The 27,937-nt window shown below is 39.8% G+C and overlaps 1 protein-coding gene across 1 annotated transcript in view; it reads left to right on the forward strand.

Annotated features, from left to right (window-relative positions):
- The window catches only part of LOC126279073 (putative E3 ubiquitin-protein ligase UBR7), a 62,951-nt gene that overhangs the window by 23,481 nt on the left and 11,533 nt on the right, over positions 1-27,937 (forward strand). The window contains exons 4-6 of the mRNA XM_049979531.1: positions 2,639-2,788; positions 11,501-11,642; positions 18,621-18,724. Coding sequence (XP_049835488.1) covers positions 2,639-2,788; positions 11,501-11,642; positions 18,621-18,724 — 396 coding nt within the window. The remainder of the gene's footprint in view (positions 1-2,638; positions 2,789-11,500; positions 11,643-18,620; positions 18,725-27,937) is intronic.

A 27,937-nucleotide genomic window follows, 5' to 3' on the forward strand; every position in this document is an offset into this window, starting at 1 on the left:
GATAGCATCAATACCGTTTTTGGCTCACAGTGGTGGTCCGACTAAACTAACGTGCCTTTGTGGAGAAACATTTTCAAGAACTCTTCTCTGTAAATGCGTGGTGTGATGCAGATAAGCAGTTGATTAGGCCCGTTCGTACCAAATTGTCTTACAGTCCTCCATTATCTAGGATTTTGTTATAAACTGCTTCCAACATTATTGGAAGATTTTCCTTTGACAACAAGGATAGCTGTGTTCTTGCAGCATGATGGAGTTCCTGCACATACTGTCAGGTGGCACATCATCTAAATGTAACATTCCCTGGAAGACGTATTGGTAGACATGGTAAAATTTCTTAGCCAGCAAGATCCTCAGGCATTACCCTTTTAGATTTTTGTCTGTTGAGATGGTTGTGAAGTGAGGGGTGTGTGTGTGTGTGTGTGTGTGTGTGTGTGTGTGTGTGTGTGTGTGTGTGTGTGTGTGTGTGTGTGTGTGTGTATTGAAATGTACATCAAAGTTGGAGGTAGGATTTGTGGAAATCAACTTTGATATTGTTTGTGTTTGCCCAACATCTGCAAATACTGGTGTTTGTTTGGGTTATATTGTAACAACTCTGTCTCTGTAACCAATAAAAATTGAACCTATATTATAGGCAATGTTTCATTTGAATTAATGTGCACTACAACCTCCTAAAATACGAAGTGGGCCTTAAGTCAGTTGTCAGTTGTCAAAAAATGAAAATACAAATTTTTTATGGACACAGAAAAACATTTAGAATTCAATGAATCTACAAAAATACTCAAATTTTCCATGTCGTTCTAAGCAAATATAGCATTTTTTTCTAACACTGATTTACAAATTTTATCACAAATCTTCTGGAAGCAGTAGGTTTTCAAATTCTGGCTGCATTCATTGCTTCAGTCAAGAATATTGACAGGATAAACCTCATTTTTAGTGTACACCAAACTGAAAAGTCTGTGGAAGTGATATCTGGAGGTCATAGACGCAAATCAGTAATATCCCATCTCCCAGTTTGTTCATTAAAGTTTCCATTTAGAAATTCTCTCACAATAGCTCCATAATTCGGTGGTGCTCTGTATTGTTTACTTATCAATGTATCCGTAATTAAATGCCAATGTTCAAAAAGTGGACTATTTTCCAGTACTGTTAAAAAATCTGGCGCAAATAGCCCACCACTGAGAATCTATGCCCCTACCCACATGTCAGGAAGTTTAGCTTCCTCTCCATCACCACACGGGGATTTGTAGAATCCCCGTAGATACAGTTGTGCCTCTTCGCTCTGCCAATTGCTTCATTGCTCCAAAAAATGCTTTTCCAAAACTTGAAATCGGCTTCTTGTCAGATTGTATACAACTTCCAGAATTCCATATGCCCATACAGATCATCTTCATTTAGGCCTTGAAGTAAAGTAGGTGTACATTGTCTCAATTTCAGCTTTTCCTGAATACTCAGCAGGCTTGTTCTTGCTATTTCTTTCTCCTGGGATCCTTTTCTTTGAGATTTAGTTAGTGATTGCACAAAACGTAGCACGAGAACATAAAGTTTTTCCATAGTTCATACACTTCGTCCTATCTAAACAAGCTTAGAAGCTGTGCTATTGACCCAGTATCTTCAGATCTGAAATTGAATTTGTAAGTACTTTGTCGAGATGGATGTCCCAATTTATTTGGGGAACGTTTTCCTAACATCACTAGCCGGCCGCTGTGGCCGAGTGGTTCTAGGCGCTTCAGTACAGAACCGTGGTGCTACTACAGTCACAGGTTCGAACCTTGCTTCAGGCATGGATGTGTGTAATGTCCTTAGGTTAGTTAGATTTAAATAGTTCTAAGTCTAGGGGATTGATGACCTCACATGTTAAGTCCCATAGTGCTTAGAGCCATTTGAACTGCTTGAAACATCACTAATTATGGCCATGTTTCCACAAATACCTGTCTTTCTGTAATTAGCTTTCTAATCGTTGTTCGTCAGATAACATCAAAGAATAGCCACCGCATTCTTAGTAGAACAGGCTGTATGTTAATTTCATTTCACTGATAATGCTTCTGTGGAAGAGTACATAGAAGCGTATTTAACAGCAGCTGATCTCCACTTCTGAGACAGAGACATTACATAGCTTAAGATGGGATGCTATCTTACAGGCCAGGGATGGACACTAATGTCTGGTCAAATCCACGATCTGTATTGACAATTGTTGTGTGGTACATTGACCAGCCTGTGTTTGATTTTTGCCTAAACTTCAGGGTTGTTTTTGCAAATGATGGGTACTGTCTCAGAAAAGACAATATACAAACAAATAAAATATGCCCGCACTGAGGCAGATGGCACATACGGCTTCCCTTAGGTTTACTGACAATAAGTCAGGGAAAAGGGTATCAAGCCATAAAAGTAAGTAACTGCTAAATCATGAAACTGGTGAACTTCACCACAATCATAATACACACTACTAAGGAAAAAATCTGCTCATCTTACCTTCAAGTGACAAAACTGTGATTGCTTGTGATGTTGCTCTGCATGTAAAATGTTAAAGTACATTCAGTCATGCCCATAATAATTATATACTAGAGACTTAAGCAACAGTTATTAAGAATGGTCCCCTTCTCCCACAAAAATTAAGAAAAATATTTCTTTGAATTTGTAGGAGCGAGATAGTGTCAATGAGCTGAACCAGTACAATCAGAATTTCCGTGGCGTGTACTGTACATGCCATAGACCATATCCTGATCCCCAAGATGAAGAGCCTGACGAAATGGTTCAGTGCATTGTGTGTGAAGACTGGTTTCATGGAAGGGTAAGTGTACGGAAAAATTTTATCGTTTGTTGTCTGTCATGTGTGCAGTCAATGCAGAAAAATTTTAAAAATGATTTAAGATCGTTTTGACCACATGTACCACAACGAGTTTGGTAATTAGGAATATATGCACAGCATTTTTTTAATAACTGAGACCACTTTTCCAGCAATATTGTTAAAAAGTAATGCTTGACACTAACTACATAAAAAAAAGAATCAGTTTACTTTAGACAGTGTGTTTTAGTACCATGACTTTAAATTGTTGGAGGATGTGATCAGAATATAATGAAATAAATGACTGAATTTACTCATAGTAAACACATTTTTTGTATAGTTGGGCCCACAGTGCGAAAGATGACGTAATATTGCAATTTATATTGAATCTTCCAAGTTAGATGCCAATAGTTTTATTATGTTTTGTACAATAGGCATATTTTGGCAGTATTGCTATTGTCAATTGCACCTGTGAATATTACATTTGGTGAAGTTCATTTACTTTCACAACATTGATATATGGAGTTGATTGTATATGTGTACTTATTGATTAATCCTTTTGTCAATTGTTGTTGTTTTTATGATGGTCACATAAAGTCAAGCAGTAATTTTCAAGAGTGAGTTAATTTAGGTGTTTTTGTAATCTCTGGTTACTTATTTTTTATTTGTTGTCAAGTCCCAGAATGTCAATAAAATTTTCTTGGTAATAGTTATGTTCTTTTCATATGTCGTGCACATAATTATTCATGTGTATGTAAATTTCCAGCTCTTCAAGTATATTCATGACTGTACCTTTTTGTATTGTGTATAAGATTTGAAATGCAGTTTCAATTTTGTTGCCTTTAAGGTTTCGGTTTCTGAAACCCATAAAGTCGATGAAACTGAAACTGCACTTCAAATCTTACATGCAATACCAAGGGAACTAGCCATGAACATACTAGAAGAATTGAAAATTTCTATATTCGTGGAAAAATTATCCACATGACATTTTACACGAACAGAGCTAAGTTCAAACATAAATATTACCTGGAAAATTTTATTAACATTTGGGAACACAGCAACAGATAAAAAAATAAACAACCAGAGACTACACAAACAACCAAACTATCGGTCACTCATACAATATTGCTGACAAGCTATTACCACTCAGTGAATGTGCCGCATCATTGAAATATTTCAACAAAACGTCAAATTACTACTTGACTATTTTGCCACCATAAAAACAGCAACAACAAAAGGATTCATCAGTGATGCAATATGTACATCACCCAGCTAGTCATAAGTGTACATGTACGATCGACTCCACGTGTAAATCACAAAAGTAAATGAACGTCACCAGCTGTAATATTCCCAGGTGTACTTGACAATGGCAGTACTGCCGAAGTTGCCTTATTATACAAAATGTAATAAAACTATTGCAGCTAACTTGGAGATTCAATTTAAAATTCCGGGGTAAACATACTTAATATTAGATTGTTAATCACAAAATTGTGAAGATTTTTATCAGGAGACAGACTCATGGAAAAAGCACAAAAGCTCTTAGTTTTCAAACAAAGCTAGCACTCTCTCTCTCTCTCTCTCTCTCTCTCTCTCTCTCTCTCTCTGTGTGTGTGTGTGTGTGTGTGTGTGTGTGTGTGTGTGTGTGTGTGTGTGTGTGTGTGTGTGTGTGTGTGTGTGTACAATAGGTACGCAATCTTGAAGGGATTTGGAGGTGGGAAAATGGAAAGGTCTTACAGCTGAAAGATGGAAGAATAAGATTGAAAAAATTATGCTGTGGTGAAGCAGGTAACTGTATGTTGTATGTGGAAGCAGGGCAGGGTATTGCTGTTGTTTTTTGGGTGGGGGGGGGGGGGGGCAATTGAGAGAAAAAAGATGGCATTCAGCAAGAAGAATCCAGTGTACAATGGATGGATGGATCGAGGGAGGAAGATGTTCATTGAGAGAGGCTGGTGCAATACAGGTGCGTGACTAAAATGGAGTGGCGGCAGAATTTATAAGGAATTTCAAACGGTGGAGTGTGGGGGGGGGGGGGGGTTACAGTATCTTCCTTTATTTATCATCATGTTTTTTTTGTAATCATGAAGTGTTTCAGGATAAGATCATCAGGTCTTTGGTATGAAACATATAGTAGAAGATAATATTTTTAAAGATACATATTACAGCAACAAGCTAATCGGACAAACACAATGTGCCCTGTCACACCACCCGTCCCAAAATACCATCTGTGCCCAGACACAAACAGTCTGACATAGTGCAAAGTAAATAATTTTCCCAGTAGGTAGTGTCAGTAATTCTATGCCTATGACACAGACACTTTGTTATGACAATGCTTATGGAATATGTTATATTTAACTGAAAAGAAATGCTGAGGCGACAAAAATTAACATAAATCTAAGCCAGGGGGTGACAAGAGCTAAGCACATGTTGTAACCTCAGTTCCTACATGCAGAGTTCTGAGAAACGGCTGTCATGTTGTTGTGTGTGCTCTGCAACAGGATATTGACATACATGGAGAGTGTATACTGGCAACATACAGTGTTCTGTATGGTTTCCTTCACAGTACACTACTTCCGTAACCTGCATCACCTAAAATTGGCGAAAAACCCTTGGTGCAATTTACTTCACGAGCTGATCATTAACATGAGCAGTCAATGCAGAGGCTGTCAATCTAGGATCCTTTTCTACCATCTGTATTAAGATATTTTGTTCTCTTTGTGTTAGCTTTTGTGGTTGACCTCTTCTTTCGCTATTAATGAGAGTATTTCTTTCTCTAAACAGACATATTATGGACTGAGCAGTTGCCAAGCTTCTTCCAATAATATCAGCTAGTTATGAAAATAATTTTCCGTTTTCATATTGCAACATAACTATTTGCCTTTCCTTTGCAGTTGTTTCCTTTCTTTTGCGACCCATTTTGCTGCTGTGCAGCATTCACCTCTAGTCAGAACCAACGTGCACAAAGTGCAGATTGCAACTGAAAGTGTTCCTTGCTGCAAGTGGTTCAGTGTCATTTCTGTGTTAACATTTCTAGCAGTTTATGGATACTTTTTTCCCACTGTGTGAAGTCAGCTAGTACAAAATTCTTATTTACTTTCTGCAAGTTAAATTAGGCAATCATTTTATTTGTATAGGGTAGAGAGGAAACCTCGTACTGATAGTTTACGAAATTAACATCTCTGGTTGTTATCTTTAATCCTAATAAATAAACTTATTCTACATGAACAGCAGTTTGTGAATACTTTTTTCTGTGGCTATAGTTATGGTCTAGCCTATTCCCAATAGTTTACACCACCTTCTCCCTTTTGTTTCATCTCATTATTTTTTAGCTATAAGCCATATATCGAGTCTGTTCACATCAAACTTAAAATAAAACTGAGGTTACTGCATTCACTTAAGTAATAAAGCAGCCCAAAGGAAGCTACATGTGACTTTCATTGGAGTTATATCACATAACTACAATCCAATATATCTAAGAAACACTCTAGATTGGTCTTTGACGTTCAAATAATAGTGCATCAGGTTAGTTAAGAAACTTGGCTCAGGAGTAAATATACTTCAGAAGATTTCTGGAAGCAGCTATGATGCGGACGTCAGTACTCTGTACTCTGCTGCACTCGCGTTTGTGTAGTCTGGTGGAGAATATTGCTCTCCTGTGTGGAAAACAGTGCTCATACAACAGAAATTGATGTGCATTGTTATGAAGCCATGAGAGTTAGCACTTGACACTGTCAGATCTGCTCCCAGTCAGTGACTGGCTGTCTCTGCTTTTCTCCTTAGATCTTGCAGAGCAATGTTAGCTAAGGTAAATTTTTGTATAAAGATTACTCTTCCCTTGTAAAACATCCAACGAGATCCACCAACTACTAGCCTGAAGTCACACAATCCACCCTAGATAGATGTAAAAAGTATTAGTTCTTTAGACATTACCTCCAAATGGCGACAACTCTGGAATGAACAGCCACCTGACAATACACACCTGGTTTGAGCTCCAACAAAGGAGGTTGTGGAATTCGAAGTACCACAGCAAATGTGGTTGAGGCTGAACTTCTGTAGGACTGGCCAAGGAAGTTGTGTTTACAGCATGAAGAAGTGGCATTTCGTCCCATCTGCTGACTGTGATTGCAGAGCAGAGGAGCAAACAATAAACCACATTGTTAATGAGTGCCCACTTTGCGCATTTGATGGTGATCTAAGAACTTTACATAAAGTGACTCAAAATGCTCTTGACTGGTTGGCCATTTGGACATTTCAGTTTGATTGTAGGTACTTTTGTGTCCTTGTAAAACAATATGATAAATAAATAATACCATAATACCAACAAAACTATTCACAAACAGTCAGGTAGTGCCCAGTCCACATATAAATACCCATTCCATGCATCCTGACCATCTGCAGATACTGCAGTTGAAGTGACAGACCTCTTCATTGTATGCTGATTGCCTTGTCCTCTCAGTCTTCTGCAAAATGATTTCCTACGCGCTGTCTCGCGTAGCAACTAACATCCTCTCACAATTTCTGAGCAGTCATGCAGAAGCTCTGCCTTCATCTGCAAGTGCTTCCTGGGTCTCTCTAACAACCTAATCACATTTCTTAACTACCTCTCGCAATGCTTTCCCTAAGTGATATTCCACCTCCTACACAGCCTGTGCAACATTGTTATCTGCCCCTCGTGCCTTCAGCCCCATCCTGCTTGAATAGTGTTCCTGTGGGAGACCCCAGTACAAAAAGTGTTCCATACATTCACCCACTTCCTTCTATTGCATCCCTTTCTTTGACATTCCTTACGACATTAATGACAAAAATTTCCACACGAGTATATGTTTACTGTCAAACCATGGCCAGAGGGCCAGCTGGACCACAGTTGCAGAAAATACTGCGACTTCAGCAGCAGCTGCTTCATTTCCTATGCAGTGTAGATATTTGCATCCAGCATCAAGTTTCCAAGTTGCACAGGTGGGACTCCTCCATCAGTGTAATATTTAATCACATAGCTCCATGGTCTGCCTCCACTAGACCCACACCTCTCACCCTCCCCCTGTTCCAGTAATATGCAACTCTCCTATCCCCACACCTCCTCCTGAATCAGTTTATCTTCTCCATCTTCCCTCTGTGGTTCCTATCCCCGTCTTCTTACCTTTCTCTTCTACTCTCGATCATGCCTCCCCATCGACTGTCTTATTTTTCTTCTTAGTGCTGTTGCCAGTCCTAAGCAATCCCACAATCAACTGCCGCGTGTATTCGCATTCCACCCCTCCGTGATCTTTCCTAACCCCTTCTTGTAGTCCTCCTCCTTACCACTACCACTACCACTCACCTATCTCCACCACCTCACACCATCTGAAATCACTAATTATCCGAGACTAGCGGCAGCATTGAGAGACGATAGGTGGGGTGGGTGGGTGCTAGCTTTGATGGAAGACACTCTCAAAAAGATAAATCATCATCCCCACATGCATATCAAATTGCAGACAGCGTGTGTTGTGTGATATTACCTGTTTTGTACAGTTTGTGTTTTGGAAAATCATTGTTCTCTTTGCCTCTTGTGTTGTTATGCTGGATGTTTTTTGATCTCAAACATAGTTATGTTGATTTTGAGATCAAGTAAATGCATATGTTAAAAAGCTTATCTCTATAAACAGTAGAGAGTGTTGCTCTCATATTAAGTTCACATTGTTTACTTTGAGTGGTGATGTAATGGTGTTGAAGTGCATTTGGATTGACTTTCTGATCGGTAGCACAGTCCAGTCAAAGTTTGGTTGAATGGTGATAGTTTGGTTATAAGTTCTTGAAGCTGGTCATAATGATATCAGAAGCAGCATGGGTGCAATTACTGAAGAAAACGAGTTAAGATAGAGAAGACATTCCGTGTTCAGGGAATACACACGCCTCTCAGGTAATGGACGTGGTTATTGTCACAGACAGAGCATATTGGTAACTCATCTTCATCCGTGTTGTACATTGTGACAGCAGAATTTATTTTTATGACATTATTAAGATAAGTTCATTCTCATGTCGGCTGGCCTTAAGAATTGTCCTATCAGTTAGGTGAGATGGGAGGATAAAGATGAGTCAGAGATCAGTGTTGTGCAAATGTCGGCTGTCATATGTTATTAACAGAAGTTAAGGGTGGGGATTTTACCAGTCCAGATGCTGTTCCTCAACAGCACATAGGTTTACAATACCAGTTTTGTGGTAAGCGAGAAAAAAAATACCCTGTATTTTTAGTGCCAAAATTGAAGCAATTGAATATTCATCAGACTGTTCTGTTTGTTTGTTCCATTGATCGATCTGTTTGGCCTATGCAAAACACAGTATTAACTTATTGTCTCAGTGTGTGTCTCAGACTTATTGTGGAGAGTTGGATATCCAATATATATATATATATATATATATATATATATATATATATATATATTAAAAACAAAGATTCCAAGACTTACCAAGCGGGAAAGCGCCAGCAGACAGGCACATGAACAAAACACACAAACAGAATTACGAGCTTTCGCAACTGGCAGTTGCTTCGTCAGGAAAGAGGGAAGGAGAGGGAAAAATGAAAGTCTTTCCGCTCCCGGGATTGGAATGACTCCTTACCCTCTCCCTTAAAACCCACATCCTTTCATTTTTCCCTCTCCTTCCCTCTTTCCTGACGAAGCAACTGCCAGTTGCGAAAGCTCGTAATTCTGTGTGTGTGTTTGTGTGTTTTGTTCATGTGCCTGTCTGCCGGCGCTTTCCCGCTTGGTAAGTCTTGGAATCTTTGTTTTTAATATATTTTTCCCATGTGGAAGTTTCTTTCTATTCTGACACCTCTCTTAGCTTCATAATGAACTATTTTGTTTATCATCATTAAGTAAACTACTGCAGAAAAGTTGAATTGTTTGCAGTGAAAAATAGAGGCCGCCATGACGTGTTTGTTGCGCATAAGATCATATGTTGCTGCCTAACAAACACAGTAGGTGTACTGAACTATTCTCTAAACTTGGGATGGGATTTATAACTCATTCGAGTCTCGACAATATGGATTGTACGTTATAGAGAGCACTGTGGTCCACTTACATGACCAGGCGATATAGGAAAAATGTAATATTCACATTGCCCATGTACTCATGAACAGTTTGAGATATCAAAGCAAGATTTCGGCAAATGATACCAAGTAAAGAGGGGAGTATGTTGCCATATGGTTACTGTATTTAACTTCCTTATCTAGTGCTCTATACATACTACTACAAATTTTTTTCAGTGAAATAGTGTAATTTTTAAGGGTCATTAATAATTGGTGAAACAAGAATTGTTACAGGTTCCTAGAAACCAATAGTAGTTTTCGAGATCAGGCTCTGACATAACGATTCACAACCGTTGTAAGAATTGTGGAGTCCGAAATCATTCTGAATGCCTTCTCAGAAAACTATAAACAATTGCTTCAGGAGCCCTTTCATAGTTCAAAAGATTGCAAAAGTGTACTTGACCTCTTCGCAAGAAATAATTTTGAGCAAACAGGGAGTGTCATGTATCAATGGGAATTGAGAGATATATGCCAATCAAACTAATAAGAGGGGTAGAAGGGGTTAGAAGTTGTGGTTGTGTCGGGATGGATAAGGATATTGTGTAGGTTTGCTGAGCAGTGGAATACCACTGTGGGAGGGATGGGAAGGATAGTGGTAGGACATTTCTTATTTCAGGGTACGAATCCCAAACCCCTCATCTGCTTCAGAGTCATTGATCGAGAGTGAGGACAATCCATCCACATCCTCCCAAAACCTGTAACCTTTCTCCCCCATTAGCTTCACCTGGTCCTCCTCCATCCAGTCTACACAATATCCTCGTACATCCCTACACAACCACTGCTCCCAACCCCTTGCCTCATGGTTCATATCCTTGTAATAGACCCAGATGTAAGACCTGTCCCCAGACATCCTCCCCACCATCACCACTGACAAACTATGACCAAGAAACTGTTGGACCACCCAGTTGCTGAGACTCTGCCAACATGACATTCTTAGTCTCGGCGACTGTTTCACAGCCTGTGCCATCTGGTTCCTTCCTACCAAAACCAGCTTCCCTGAATTCTCCAGGTGGAAACTCTCCCTACAATATATCCTACATGCCTGTAACCCTCCTGGCCTCAGTCTTTGTTAGTCATTGTCCCTTACCCACATTCCCCTTCTCTGTTCCCATTCCAGCACTACAAAGCCCTTTATTCCACCAATGCACCCACAGTCTTTTTACTTTCCTCCTTTTCTGCTGCCCCCCCTGCGTTCTGCCACTCTCTGTGTAACCTCCCAACTGCACGTAGCTGTCCTGGCATCTCCCCACATCACCCCGTGTTCTCCCACAAGGACCACTTTGCTGTCCCCCAGCCATACACTGCTATCTGTCCCCCTTGCCACCCCCACCACCCTATTTGCTTCTCCCATCATGTGCTGCTGCTTGCAGTCTGGGCTTGGCAGCCAGAGAATGGTCTTTTGTGTGTGTGTGTGTGTGTGTGTGTGTGTGTGTGTGTGTGTGTTATCTAATTCCAATGAAGACCTTTTTGGCCAAAAGCTTACCACTTTGACAGTCTTTATGTTGTGCCTATCTGCGACTCAGCACCTCCACTATATGGTAAGTAGCAACAATCATCTTAATAATAGTGTCATTATTCCATCTTGAATTTTCCATTGTTTTATCTTTGTTTATTAATGCAGTGTTAATTATGTACTGAGACCACATATAATTTTTCAGCACTTAGGCCAGCCGATGCCTGAAGAATATGCTGAAATGATCTGTTCAGCATGTGTCAAGCAGCATAATTTCTTGGCGAGGTATGCTGCAGGGCCTGTAGTCAATGTTACAGATGATGGTGCTGATGCAACAATAAAACAAGGTTTGACTTCTTTTATAAATATGTGTAGTTAAGAACACTTCATAGACATAGTGCAGTTTTGGCTTTGGGGTGTCACAATGTATTTGTAGCTTTTGATATTTGTGATCAACTTTTAGGACAAGCAGAAAGCAAGAAAATCTACTTCTAGAACAAGCAGTAAACAAGAAAATATTTTTTAGACAAAAATCCGTCTTCATTCTTCAGATAAACTAGTAAAGAATGCCTTCTCGGAAGTCTTATTGTGCTGTTTATCTTTAGTGAAGTTTTAACTTTTTTACAGTGCCTTCTACATTAGGTCTACCATTTATGCTTAATGGGCTGTAGGTTGAGTATAGAAAATAGCCAGCATGACAGATAGAACTGAGGGACATTGGCATCAGTTTTAAAATTGGTGAGAGTTCATATTCAATGAGAAAGTTACGCCTGTGTCATTTGAAGGATTTCAGCAGAAATCTTGACCCAGGATGTTTTCAGAAGTCTGAATAAAAAGAAAATGGAGAGGATGAAGTAGTAATGCAGCTTAATATAATGATTTTGTTTTGGTTGTATTTTGATAGCACAGCATGGATTGATGTGCCTAATAATCGTCTAAAATGGTCCAACAATGAATCAATTGTATTACTATTGTTAATATGTTCCAATAAGACATTTTCAGTAATGATAATTTTGAATGCTTAGTGTTCTTCAACTTGTAAATATTTGTTAAAAGTCACATTCTAAATGCCGTGAGCTGCACTTATCATGTTTATTAGCCAACTTGATGTCCAACTTGAAGTTCCTCTCCTAGTACACAGGTTGTCATGTATGTTGTTGCTGTCAGTTTTCAGGCAGTGACGCTTCTTGGTCATATTTGATGTAACTGTGATATAGTATCAACATGGAACTGACACTGTAAATACGGAGGTGACAGACGGGCCTCTACTGGTTTAGCTAATAAATATTTTAAGTGCAGCTCATGATTTTTGAAGATGCCCTTCAACAAATTTACAGTAGTTATTTGTAGCTTGTGGGATGTGCCCCGTACCCTGCTATTTATCGTCTGCTGGTCACCATGTAATATGTTTACAAGCTTCTTTGTGTGCATTTATCACATGTATATACTGTTTGTGATCTGTACATGCACTTGGGATGTAAGCACCTACGGATTGTTAAGCAACAGGGTGGTCCACTTGTTTTTCAGCCACAGTTGACGGTGGCCATTCATGTGGACAGATAGCTTGTTGGTTGCCATGCCTACATAGAATGCAGCACAGAGGTTGCAGCTTAGCTTGTAAATCACATGACTGGTTTCACAGGCAGCCCTGCATTTGATGGGATTAGTGATATTAGTGATCGGACTGGAGTAGGTGGTGGTAGGAGGATGTATGGGACAGGTCTTGCATCTAGGTCTATTACAGAGGTATGAGCCATGAGGTAAGTGATTGGGGGTTGTGTAAGGATGGACGAGTATATTCTATAGGTTTAGTGGACGGCAGAATATCGTGGTAGGAGGGGTAGGAAGGATAATGGGCAGGACATTTCTCATTTCAGGGCACAACGAGAGATTATCGAAACCCTGGCAGAGAATGTAATTCAGTTGCTCCAGTCCCGGATGGTACCAAGTTACGAGGGGAATGCTCCTCTATTGCTGAACTGTGGGACTTTGGGAGGTGGTGGAAGACTGGAAAGATAAGGCACATGAAATTTGTTTTTGTACAAGGTTGGGAGGATAATTATGGTCAATGAAGGCTTCAGTGAGACCCTCGGTATATTTAGAGAGGGACTGCTTGTCAATGCAGATGCGACTACCACGGGTGGCTAGGCTGTACGGAAGGGACGTCTTGGTATGGAATGGGTGGCAGCTGTCGAAGTGGAGATATTGCTGGTGGTTAGTGGGTTTTATATGTACGGAAGTACTGATGTAGCCATCTTGGAGGAGGAGGAGGTCAACATCTAGGAAGGTGGCTTGTTGGGTTGAGTAGGACCAGGTGAAGCAAATGGGGTAGAAGTTGTTGAGGTTATGGTGGAATGTGAATAAGGTGTCCTCACCTTCCATCCAGATAGAAAAGATGTCATCAGTGAATCTGAACCAGATGAAGGGTTTAGGATTCTGGGTTTTTAGGAAGGATTCCTCTAGATGGCCCATTAATAGGTTAGCATGGGATGGTGCCATGCGGGTGCCAATAGCCGTACTGCAGATTTGTTTGTAGGTAATGCGTTCAAAGGAGAAGCAATTGTGGGTGAAGATATAGTTGGCCATGGAGACTAGGAAGGAGGTTGTTGGTTTGGAATCCATAGGGCATCTGGAAAGGTAGTGTTCCATAGCAGTAAGGCCATGGGCATTAGGAATGTTCTCGTACAGGGAGGTAGCATTGTTTCATTATGATTATCTTTGGTTGTTGCATATGTTCCTTCCAGTTTATCCATTTTCATGTTCTAAAAGTTCAATAAAGTTTTTAAGGTAGTATTTGTGTCTAAATTCTGTATGTTCATTTAATATTTCCTGTGGGTATCTTCTCGTGTACATATAAATTTCTAATTCGTCTAGAATGTTCATTGCGAAACCTTTTGGTATTCTGTGCAGAATCTGTAGTACATTTTTGATCGTGAGTACGAGACAGTTACTTTAATATGAATGACATTGACATCCACACCTATTCTCACCAAAATTGTAATTGCAGGTACTTGTGGTGATAAAGCCGAAACAGTCTGTTGTAATTGTAAATAAAGATTACTTATTATAAGCAGCTGTTTGGTGTATCTACTGTAACAATCCTGTCGTTATCACACATATATTACACTGCTGGCCCTAAAAAAGAAATGTGGTTGATGATATCGTCTTATGAAATAAAGGGGAACATTCTGCATTTTATTCGCTTAAGAGTCAGATTGGTGAAGATAATCGAAGGCATCAAATATAATGCGTGTTGTGGTCATGAACATTCTTAAACAGGGTTAAAACAAATTTTCGCCTTGGATTTTTAATAAAACTAAGCTTAATTTTATATTTTTAAGATTTTATTCAATGATTGTCAGTAAGGGATTCAATTTTAAGACAGTGTACTTTGACAATCCTAGCAGGATGACAGAGTTGGGTGTTCTAACATTTTTCTTGGAATTAGTCTCATCAATTTTTCCTTTTGGCGGTCACTCTTTCGTGACTTGAAGGTCATTTTAAATGCATCATTCAAATGAACTTCTTTTTAACACACTTTTATTGTTCGTAATCCTGAGATGGAGAAGGGGAATCAGCCTTTGATTTGCCTAAATGATAGTTGAAAACAGCCATTCGGTCTGAACATCATACTCAACCAATGGCCTTCAATACAGATTGAATATGGATGTGCTCATCTCCATTTATCGTAAGTTTGTGCAATAAACTGTATGACTAGGTCGCTTGGCCAGTCAGTACACTTTTTACTTTGCTGTCCTGTGGAATGATGAGATGTGCTCCAAATCCCTGTGTGTGGCACAGGCCACTCAACAACTAAAATAGCAGAAGCATCCAGAGTGTTCTTTTAAAAACGTGAAGTTTGTTTATTTTGTGGGATATCAGGCTGTGTGGGAATCTGGACAAATTATTGGATGTTACTGCACCGAAGAAGATGCATAGTTTGTGCTGTGTAACTGATTGTGCTATCTCCACCGTGCTGTATCACAGCTATTTGAGAGATTTAAGTACTGACACCAAACTTCTATGAGCACATTACTCTTAATAGCATAGCTTCCACCTACAGAACAAAGACCTACTTGTCGGGCACATTCGGCTATCAGTATGTGACATTTTAGTTTACTGTATTGCATTTGCTGACAGGAAGGCATCCTTAATTTATTTGAGCATTTACCTTGTGATGTTACCATTCCTTTTCTAGTAATTAGCACTTTTCTAATTAGGAGTGACGTGTGTTTGATTTTGTGGCACCAGGCATTGAAACAAAAACAGTCATGTGCAGTAGTTCCTCAAAGAAATTTTTTACCACTGTGTGCTTCATTACACGACTATGCATGCAAATTACCATTGGTTGGGTAGAGAAAGAAATACTATCTGAGCTCTTAATTGTTGCGTCACTTTGAGCTGACTTTGAGGGACCTAAGCATAAGGTCACGTTATAATATGAAAATAGTTAACTGGCCAGGGCTTTGATTGCCTATCATCATACCTCGAAATTAGGGACATCTTACCTGAAATACTTCCCACCCCTCCGGAATTGATGCTCTGTCACCCTTCAACCTCCACAACATCCTAATCCACCCCTATGCCACTCCCAGTCCCTAGTCCTTACCACACGGATCATGTCCCTTTGGAAGACTCAGGTGCAAGATTGGTCCAATCCACCCATCCCAGCACTTCCTATTCCAGTCCTGTCACAGATGTATCCTGCCCCATCGGGGGCCAGGCCACTTGTGAAAGCAGCCATGTCATTAACTAGACCTGCTGCACACTTTATTTCAATCGCTACTTCAGTACCCGAGCCATCTGGATCCTTCCCTTTACCAGCAGCTTTTCTGAACTGCGCAGATAGGTGTTTTCGTTGCTACTCACTCTCTGCTCCTGTAATTATCACGGCTTCAACCTTTGGTAACCTATTGTCCCCACACCCTCCACCCAACAGTGTCCACCCTCTGTTCTTCATCTCCTCCCCATTTTTGTCTCCCACCCAGTTTATTTGCTGCCCTCTGCCAAAGTACTCGCCCATCTTTGTCTGCTCCTCTCCTTTTTCACCCACTTCCCTGCCTCAGAACCTCTTGATGCTGCACTTGTTGGCACTTTAGTCCCTGCGTACTCCACCAAAAAGCATTCTTCTCTCACCCTACCCGAACACTACTATCCCTCCCCCTTCCCCACCCCTCCAAATTGCTGCTTGTTTCCCATGTGAGAGTTGCATTCCGGCCCAAGATGCTGGAGGTGGCGGTTGGTGGTCATGCGTGCATGAGGTGTGGTGGTCGTGTGTGCATGAGGTGTGTATGAATGGTGTCTCCCTCTTCTTCTGATGAAGGTTGTGGCAAAAAGCTTTATGTGTTTGTCTTTTTAATTGTGCCTGTGTGCAACGTAATGTGTCTTCTTTACAGTAAGTAGCAATCTCTCTTTTTTTTCCTACATTGTTGATATTCCTACCTGGAGTTTCCATTATTTGGTTTTAACGGGCTGAACATAATTTTGAAAACCTGTCTTGGTATTTGAAAAAAACTTACATTTAGTTGCACATGAAAACAAATGTATTTTTTCACTGAATTTTTATTTTTATCATCACAGTGTCTATGCTCTGTTATGGACATTTTGGCACATTAATTTTTGAGGGTAACATCATGGCATAGCTCTCAGCTAGATGATATTTTAAATGGAGAAAGCCATAGTCGAGACAGCGTAAGAAGATTCTTGACAGTTCATAGCACTGTTGCCAGCTTTCAGCTGCAAAGTGCTAATGGCTGTAGACACAAATAGTAGCCATCTACAGAGCTGTGACAACACATGTGTTTACAAAATCACATTGCGTTTTTGACTGAGGTAGGCCCACGATGCTGCCAGGCCCAGCCCAATGCAACTGCCAGGGATCAGTTTACACTAACTCAACTGTAGATATTTATGTTTCTTTACAATGTTTTCAATGTGGAAGATGTCATTCGAAGGAAACAAATTTGGAGTGTCTCATACTTTGTGAATAAAAAAACATGTAACATGCTATACGAATAATTATGAAATAATTGTTCAAAAAATTCACACAGCACACTGGAGAGAGATTTGTTCACAGCTTAACTTTTGGTAATGGCTGCTGTACAAGTTTATCTCACATTCTAATAACGCTAAGAACAAAAGTAATCAAGTTTTCATTTGCTGTGGTGAGCACTCCATTAAAAATGGTACGTAAATTTGCAAACTGCTCTGCCAGTTAGAATTACGACTCTTGGAGATAGCTTGCACCACAACAATACCGAATGCTTAGTAGGAAATACCAGCCAGCAACTGTTAGGGGACGTTCAATATCCATATCACCGTTCTAATACTGGCTTTTCCTTATATTCAGAAACAGAGCCACAATTAATCCATTCAATGACATACACCTAAGTAACATTGACTGATTTTTTTTTTTTTTTCAATCTATGCTATTATTAATCTAGTTGTCTGAGACTCTATAAAGTCTGCTCACTTGTGCAAAAGAAATTTTTCACATTGACTTCTAAAGACAGACAACATAATGACGATTCTGCTAGACTACGGCCATTGAAAATGGCAGGACCACACAGCATCCTGTGTCACACAATACTTCCCCTAACTTACATCACAGCTATTTAATCTTAGCCATTTCTCTCTCTTTAAATACATAACGCTTTATACAATATTACTTAGTTCTTTGTCTTACAGTTAAACTAAATTCTCAGTTTCTTTACACTTCAGTAATTTTTACTTAAAACACCAAAAAGATTACATTATACTACTTCATGTCTTTGACACTAGGTGACAGCTCTCTGCAGTATAGCTTGTAGCATGTGATTTCACGTTGCTTTGTTTCTTACTATTGCCGCTAGGTCGTGTAAGCTTACACATAACTCACTGTAACTTTGGCACTCTCCTTTAGACACAACATCCGCATTAGATATGCATTGCCAAATACAAAACGCAAAGTGTTTTTGTGAAAACACTGACAATATCTGTACTTGTATCATCACAACCTTCAGCTTGAGGTTATGATTGCACAAGTGTGATACACCCTTTTCAAATTCTGTACACCTTAAGTTTGTGTGTGTGTGTGTGTGTGTGTGTGTGTGTGTGTGTGTGTGTGAGAGAGAGAGAGAGAGAGAGGGGGGGGGGGGGGGAGAACAAAAGGTTTTAGTGTGTGTCTAACCACTGCTTACAGTGAGTCTCACTCCCTTTTAGCTTAATATTTTTCATTGACCTAATTTTAGATTCATTTGCAGGCTTCTCCTTTACTGTGTTTCATGTGAATGTATAAATGCTATTTTTATTGACCACCAGTCTCATACTCTTTCCTTGTACCACAGGCTGTCTTCTGCAGACCTTTCCTCCTGCATCAGCATTATCTCTTGGAGCTGTATTTTTTTCTGACGGCTGGCGGAAAACACTGTGCACTTGTTCAAGTTGCAAGGTACAGTACCCACCAAATGAGCTTCAACATTTAGATTATGTTTGATTCTGTGTATTAGCTATTGTGAGACTTAAATTTACTGTGTGGTAAGATTGTATAATAATATTTCTACAGAAGTTACTTATAAATCCAGCTTCAGTGACTTAGTAAAGTAGCTTATGAAACACGTTGTGGAAGGTATTCCATTGTATCTGATATTAGAGTTCCTTGCAATTTGTGTGTGGAGCATAGGAAGAATGCCTAGTTAAATGCCTTTAAGCATGCTGTAATATTAGTTTAGGTGTCCTTACAGGAGTGATAAAAAGAGGCTGTAGTTCATTTCCAGATTCCTCACATATACTGCTTCCACAGTTGATGTTTATCCTCAGTCTTCTGACAATTCAGGTTTTTCAGCACGTCCGTGTCACTCTGTTGTGAGTCAAATAAAAGTGACCAATTGTGCTCCCTTTCTATGTATTCATTAAATTTATTCTGCTCACCCTATTTAATATGGGTTCCTCAGTATTCTGGGATGGGTCACAAGAGTGTTCTGTAATCAGTCTCCTTTGTAGACTGACTGTATTTTCCTAGTATCCAACCAGTGAAATGAAGTCTGCCATTCACTTTACCTGTGATGGAACCATGTGATTATTCCATTTCTTATCCAAGTTGTTACATCTAGGTATGTGTGTAAGTAGACTGATTTCAGTTGTAACTCATTGATGTCACTTCATTTTTACATTTTTTGAGGCAACCACAATTATACACTTTTGGACATTTAAAACAGTTTGCCAATCTATGCATCATTTCAAAATGTTGTCAAGATCTGATTTAATATTGTTGCAAGGGCTCCCCCCATAATACTTCATTGTAGATACTGCATCATGTGCTAATATGCTGCTGTTACTGTTAACACTAATGTTGTTTTATCCATGTTGGATCTTGCGAACATCATGGTCATTAATAGTAGTTGGTGAGTGATGTAACCAGCCACAAGGTATTTTTAAAATGTTTTATTTTAGTACCATAGCCAGTTTTGGGCTACCAATTACCCGTTACATAAATGTTTTGATAAACAGCATTGTGTCTGTTCTTGCAATAAGTTGCAATGTATGTCCATTTGTTTTGTTGTGTACCATGTGGTTTTTGAGGTTGATGTATATGTTGTTGAATTTACCCAATATGTGTGCTGTTTGCAATTAAACAACTTATACGTCAACATGGAAAACAGCACCCATATTGTGCAATTCAGCAACATATACATCGACCTGGAAAACCAAATCGATGGTAGGCAATGGAAATCTTCATGTGTCTGTAAAAACCTTTTAATTCCAGTAACCAGTAATTACTTTAACAAAGAGAGATTTGAAAATGCATGGGTTACTCTAATATGTCAAGAACGAGGCTTCTACTATATAGTTACACATGTAGCAACTTTATCTGTATCACTTCTATATGAATTATTTTTAAGAAACAGGATTTTTGCTTCTCCTTTAAAATTTAACAAAATAGAGGTTGAGCTTTTCATTGCCTGCCATCGATATGGACCACATCAAAACAAATTACTATCTACTGCAACTTATTGCAGGAGCAGACAATACGCTATTGATCAAAACATCCATGTAATTGAAAGTGTTAGCCATCTGAAGATAGGAATCGTAACCCAAAACCGTTATTGCACTTAAATAAAACATTGTAAAAAGTATTTTTGGCCGGTTGCATCATTCACCATATTGTCAGGCAAGTCATGAATACACAATGTGAACAGCAAGGATCCCAATACCCTCTTCTGGGAAACACCTAAAATCATGTCTACATCTGTTGAAGGCTTCCATCCAAGATGTTGAAGACTTCCATCCAAGATGACATGCTGAATCCTCCAAATTTTTTCGATTCTCCATGTTATTTCCCTTGTGTTGATAATCTTTTGTGAAGTATCGGGTTAAAAATTGTTCACTCTAGAAATAATGAATTTGCCTGATTGCATTGATGCTTGACTTTTACAGTGTCATATTGTGAGTTCAGTTTTGTGTGAGCAATGATTTCGGAATCCTTGTTGGATGACGTGAACTGGTTGTTCCGTTAAAGATACCTCATTACATTTGAGCTAAGGGATGTCAGAGATCTTGAATGGTAGTTTGATGGGTAATTTCTGTTGCTGGTCTTGTAAAATGATGTTGTCTACAGAGTCTGCTTGTGTCTGTGTATTTATGGATGTGTGTCTGTGTATTTATGGATGTGTGTGTGCGTGTGCGCGCGAGCGCGCGCCCTAGCCCTAGTATATACCTATCCTTTTTCCCCCCCTAAGGTAAGTCTTTCCGCTCCCGGTATTGGAATGACTCCTTACCCTCTCCCTTAAAACCCACATTCTTTCATCTTTCCTTTTCCTTCCCTCTTTCCTGACGAAGCAGCTGCCGGTATGTGGGACATGTATTGCAGACGACAGTAGTGATATTATCTTCACCTATCTTTTTATGGGTACAAGACTGATTAGGAAATTAATTCTTTGGAATATTATTATAATATGAGATAAACTCTGAGTTAATCAATAAGGCAGCAGATTTGTCGTTTGTCATATTTAAAATGAACATTGAATTCTCTCCTCGTGTAACTGACATTCCAGAGAAGATCTAATACACGACACGCTATGTCTCTAAAATTCATCTGAAATCTCATTTAAGACTATCACTGGTTTAAATTGTGATATTTTATGAACTGGAATGCAGTAAGAAAGTGGTTCAAGATTTATTTTGATATGTAAATATTTTTATTACTGCGAAGCATACAAATATCTCTTTATTAAGACAATGGTAAAATACACTGAGGACGAGTGGAGTTTATGAAATAGCCATAATTAGTTTTATATTGTTCTTTAGTGTCATGTCAATATTGTCAGGGATTCATATTCCACACCTTAGATTTTTGCTAGATAACATTTGTCGAATGCTTGGTGACCTATATTTCTGAACGTATGCTACAGTTCATTTACATCTATATGATTACACTGATATTCACAATAAAGTGCCTGGCAGAGGGTTCGGTTCAATGAACCACCTTCAAGCTGTCTCTACTGTTCCACTCTCGAACGGCGCCCAGGAAGAATGAGCACTAAATTTTTTCTGTGTGAGCCCTGATCTCTTTCACTTTATTGTGATAATCATTGCTCCCTATGTAGGTAGGAGCCAACAGAATGTTTTTGCAATCAGAGGAGGAAACTGGTGATTGAAATTTCATGAGAAGATCCCATCGCAATGAAAAAAGTCTTTGTTTTAATGACTGCCACTCCAATTCATGTATCACGTCTGTGGCACTATCTCCCCTATTTCATGGTGGTACAAAATGAGCCGTCCTTTGAAATTTCATCCATCAGTCCCACCTGATGCATATCCCACACCGCACAGCAATACTCCAGAAAAGGACAGACAAGTGTGGTGCAAGCAGTCTCTTTAGTAGACCTGTTGCACCTTGTAAGAGTTCTGCCAGTGAATCACAGTCTTTGGTTTGCTCTACTCACAATATTATCTATGTGATCATACCAGGTTAGGTTATTTGTAATTGTAATCACTAAGTTTTTAGCTGAATCTACAGCCTTCAGATTTGTGTGACTTATCGTTTAATCGAAATTTAGCAGATTTCTTTTAGTATTCGTGTGAGTAACTTCACACTTTTCTTTATTCAGAGTCTGTTGCCACTTTTTGCACGATAAATCATTTTGCAATTAGTTTTGTCATCTGATGACTTTACAAGACGGTAAATGACAGCATCATCAGTAAACAATCTAAGACAGCTACTCAGATTGTATCCTATGTTGTTAATTTAGATCAGGAACAATAGAGGGCCTATAACACTTCCTTGGGAACACCAGATATTATTTCTTTTAGGCTCAATGACTTTCCATCTATTACTACAAACTATAACCTTTCTGACAGAAAATCACGAGTCCAGTCGCACACTGAGGTGATATTCCATAGGGCCGTAGTTTGATTAGGAGACACTAGGGAGAAATGCCGTCAAAAGGTTTCTGGAAATCTAAAAATATGGAGTCAATTTGACGTCCGCAGTCGATGGCACTCGTAACTTCATGAGTATAAAGAGCTAGTTGTGTTTAACAAGAACAATGTTATCTGAATCCGTGCTCTCTGTCAGTAAATCATTTTCTTCGAGGTAATTCATAATGTTTGAACATAGTATATGTTCCAAAACAATACTGCAAACCAACGTTAGTGATATGGGCCTGTAATTCAGTGAATTAGTCCTGATTCCCTTTTTGTGTACTGGTGTGACTTGAGCAATTTTCCAATCTTAGGAATGGAACTTTCTGTGAGTGAGCAATTGTATATAATTGCTAAATATGGAGCTATTATATCAGCATACTCTGAAAGGAACCTGACTGGTATACAATCTGGACCGGAGGCCTTGTCTTTATTAAGTGATTTAAGCTGCTGTGCTACACCGAGGATATCTACTTCTATGTTTCTCATCTCTGCAGTTGTTCTTGATTGGAATTCAGGAATATTTACGTAGTCTTCTTTCGTGAAGGAGTTTCGGTAAACAATGTTTAATAATTCTGCTTTAGTGACACTGTTATCAGTGACTTCACAGTTGTTATCACTCAGTGAAGGTATTGACTGCATCCTACCACTGATGTGCTTTATGTATGACCAGAATCTCTTTGGGTTTTTTGCCAGATTCCTAGACAGTATTTCATTATGGAGATTATTAAAAGCTTCTTGCATTGAAATACATGCTATACTTCGAACTTCTGAATAACTTCGCCAATCATGGGAATTTTGCGAAAAACTTTGCCAATCATGGGGATTTTGCGTTCTTTTAAATTTGGCATGCTTTTTTTGTTGCTTCTGCAACAGCAGTCTGACCTGTTTTGTGTACTATGGGGGATCAGTACCATGACTTATTAATTTATGTGGTGGTATATTTTGCTGTCGATTCTCTCTCTCTCTCTCTCTCTCTCTCTCTTAAATCATTCCACATCTTTTCTACACTTAAGTGACCAGATCAGAAGGTGTGGTGACTGTCTCCTAAAAAGGCGTTAAGAGCCTTTTTATCAGCTTTTTTAAATAGATGTACTTTGCGTTTCTTTTTGATGGTTTTAGGTGTTATGGTATTCTGCCTATCAGCAACTGCTTTGTGTTCGCTAATCCCTGTATTTGACATGATACTCCCTATTTGTCCAGAATTGTTTGTTGCTAAGAGGTCAAGTATGCTTTTGCAACCATTTACGCTTCGATTGGACTCATGACTGTTGATTTGCTCAAAATAATTTTCTGAGAAAGCATTCAGTACAATTTCGGATGACGTTTTGTGTCAGCCGCTGGCTTTAAACATAAAATATTTTCCAGCATATCCAGGGTAGATTGAATTGTGCGAGTATGGTACCTATTTGAAATGAGACTCAAGTTTTCTTTAAACTGTTCAGCAACTATATCTTCTGAGTCAGGGGTCAGTAAACTGATCCAGTTAATAGTTTAGTCCGATTGTATATTATAACCTCTACCCATATTATTTCGTAGGAACTATCTACTTCAATTTCACTACAAGGTAAACTATTTCTGACAGCAATAAACACTTCACCACCAACTGAATTTAATCTTATTCTTTCTGAATACTGTTAGGTCGTTTGGAAAAATTTCGGCTGAACTTATTTCCAGCTTTAGCCAGCTTTCCGTTCCTATAACTATTTGAGTTTCAATGCTGTTAGGGCTTGGAGCTCTGGCTCTTTCCGAACACAACTACGACAATTTACAACCACAATACCAATTGTTTCTACAATTACCTTACTGTGTTTTACATGTCCTCTTTCTGTGGTTTCCTGAGGCCCTCTAATCTTAAAAACCACCTAGTCCCTTACACACAGCCTCAGTTACTCGTGTAGCTGCTTCCTTTGTGCAGCGGGCTCCTGAGCGATGAAGTGGAAACCGGAAACCCACCACCCGATGGTGCAAGTCAAGGAATCTGCAGCCTACATGGTCACAGAACTTCCTGAGCCTCTGATTCAGACCCTCCACTCGGCTGTGCGTCAAAGGACCCGAGTTGGTTCTGTCGGCAATGCTGCAGGTAGTGAGCTCCGTCTTATCTCTCGAGCAGGACTGGCAGTCTTTACCATTTCCACTAACTGCCTGAAACCAGAGAAGATCTCCTCCAATCCAAAGCGACACACTTAGTTAGTACTGAGATGGGCCACCATGTGCAGTTGCCTACACCCTGGCATCCGGAACCACCCTTTCCACATCCGGAATGACTCCCCCCATTATGCACACAGAGTGCACACTGGCTTCCTTCCCCTCCTTGACAGCCATGTTCCCTAGGTTCCCCCATTACGCGCCTAACGTTGGAGCTCCCAACTACCAACAAACCCGCCCTCTGTGACTGCCCAGGCCTTGCGGTCCGAGAAGCTACCTCTGGAACAGGTTGGACAACTGTATCTGGGTCAGAGACTTCGTCAGCCACAGATAAAGCCCAAAACCTGTTCGCCAAATAAACTGAGGAGGCTCTACGATCAGCAGTATTTCACTGCTTGACAGACTTTGGAATGATACCCACTCGACCACAGGTGAGGGATCAACCTCAGTGGAGGCAGTACCCTTGTCAGCCACAGCAGCAGACCAATCAGGGGATGTGTGGGACGTGGTCCTCATGTCCAACCCCTCCGCAGTGATGCCCTGTGGTAGCAGCCTCAAGCAGTGTGACAGGAGCCAACACAGCCTGGAGGTGTGAGCAAAGGGTGAACAATTCAACTCTCATCTGGACTTAGCAATCACAGTTCCTATACATTACGAAAGTCGCTCCTGTTTGAAGCTCATAAAAATATGTAATAAAAGAACGGTGTGCTTGCCTTATTAGCAGCAGGAATTCACAGTGCACTCTCACAGACGGTCTGACTGACAGTGAGCTATTCTAACCAAAACAAACAAAAGCCTGCACGATGTGAGGGTCGATAGCAACAGCGGTACTCCACGCTACACTGTTACTAAAATAAAAAGTTGTGCCTGGTAATCACTCAAACACGCAAGAAATTATTAAAATAAACTAGTAACTGCACAGATAACTGAAAATAAGTAGGTCCTGCTTGAAGCTCGTCAAAATATGTAATAAACAAACTGTACTTGCCTTATTAATAGCAGGAACTTGCAATGCACTCTCACCGACAGTCTGACACTGAGCCTCCAAATACACCAGCCTGGAGGTAAGTGTTTAAAATTCCTCTTCAGTATAGTGCCATGTTGCTGCCAGAATCTAGTCCAGATCCAAAAGCAGGACCATCAGTGCATTAAAACACTTAGCACCGAAAGTAGTTTTAATACAAACTTCAGCATATCACCAAAACAGAACTCAAATCCTGGACAGAGTGATGCTGTTCATGTAGATCCCAAATATTCCAAATTATGCAAACATAAGAGATTCGGAGAACCTTCCAGAGTTGATAACTACTAAATCACAAATTATTGAGAATGGTCGGATTTTAACTGGCGACTGGCAGCACGCCAGCTAGCAATGCTAACCAATACTCCACACTGCGCGCAGCACAGCTCACTCCATTGCTTTCTCTCCTGGATGCACAGTGACCTGCTCTTTTAGAATTCCACATTGCTTTGACTATGGTACACTGGATCTAGATCTTGTTGGTGGTCGGGAGGACTAGCAGATCCTTGCTTTTTGATTTTGTTGTCGTATCATCTTCATTATGACAAGTGTTGAAGGCAGTCCCACCCATCAAAGCTTAACAATCCTTGAGCGAGTCGTCAATTCCCTTGAACAGGAAGGCCACGTTATCAGTCTGTGCCTCAGGACTGTTAGCAGAGTTTCATAAGGAGGACAAGGACAGCGTCTTTGTGCTATTGTTGTCATAGTCCTTGACTTTGTATGTGATGTCCAATAAGTGATCTGAAGTAGTGCTTTAATTACTCTTCAGGTAGTCCCATTTTCTGCACAGGCCTAAAATCTGTACCAAGTCCTTCACACTGCAATTAACCAACAGACACATCCAGGGTCCCTGTGAAGCCCAACCGACTTGCTTCCTCAGTCCGGATGATGTGTTTCGTGTTGTCATGTTGAGTGTTGTTTGCTTGTAACAGAGACAGTGTACACATCTCTTGTTCTTGTCCTCACGACCATTGAGCACAAAGTGCGGTGTGTTGTTAGTGACTCATAGGGGCATTGCAGTAATTCTTAAGGCTACGGGCATCGGCACAGAAGTCTTGTATGAATCACCAGTAATACAAGCACATTCTGAAAAAACTTGTCACGTCATGAATGTGCGAAGGAGTTGGAAAATCTATGACTGCTCCTATTATCTGTGAATTGGGACTAACTACATATTTATTTCTGAGTGATAAAGAATAATTTTGTTGGATTAAGGTGGAGGCCTATGGTCTGAACATAGTTCAGTGTGGTTTTTGGAGGCTTAGAATTTCTTATAAGTGTATTCAAAAAAACCACAATGTCATCCAGATAGCAGACATATTTTCCATATAAGGTATCAAAAGCCAGTTCCACATAGTATGCTCGAAGGTGGCTGGAGCATTACACAATGTAAATGGCATAATTTTGAAACAGAGACTGTCAGTTGTTATGAAGGCAGTCGTTTCCCGGTAAGCCTCATCATCCTTAATTTGCCAGTAGCCTTTCAGCATGTCCGTAGTTGAGAAATACTTTGCTTTTTCAGGCAGTCGGAGGTGTCACAATAAAAGCTGCACTGTCTGCAGGAGAAGCAGAACATGATTGTTAGTCAGTGACAGTAAGCTGTTCTTCTGCATGCACAGTTAGGGGTGAGCTATGGCTGCTCATAAAAATTAGTGATCACAAGTTCTCTTTGACTGCTTGCAGTGATTGTGATCGTCATTAGTATATAGTTTCCTTTTATAAGCCTTTGTAACTTTTTGGATCCAACAGTAACTTTACAGCTTAACTGAATCTTGATTGGCAACTGGTGCTCATGTCATTGATGACAGCAGAATTATGTTGTCATCAGTGGCAAATGAATGTCCAGAGTACTTAGTCTGTTCTGTACTAGTTGAAACAGCTTCATCAAGCTGAATCTCTGATCTTCCATTCCCTATGACTGCTTTCGATGCCTGAGAATAACATTGTGGCTACATCCTGACAAGTTCAAAAGCTTGGATTCTGTCATTGATAGTTATTCTTGTAATATATGCTCCTGTCGGGTGGAAGTATTCCTCATTTGTGACCTTCAGTACAATCACTTTCGTATCACAG

Source organism: Schistocerca gregaria, chromosome 6, assembly GCF_023897955.1.
Source record: "Schistocerca gregaria isolate iqSchGreg1 chromosome 6, iqSchGreg1.2, whole genome shotgun sequence".
Taxonomy (NCBI): Eukaryota; Metazoa; Arthropoda; class Insecta; order Orthoptera; family Acrididae; genus Schistocerca; species Schistocerca gregaria.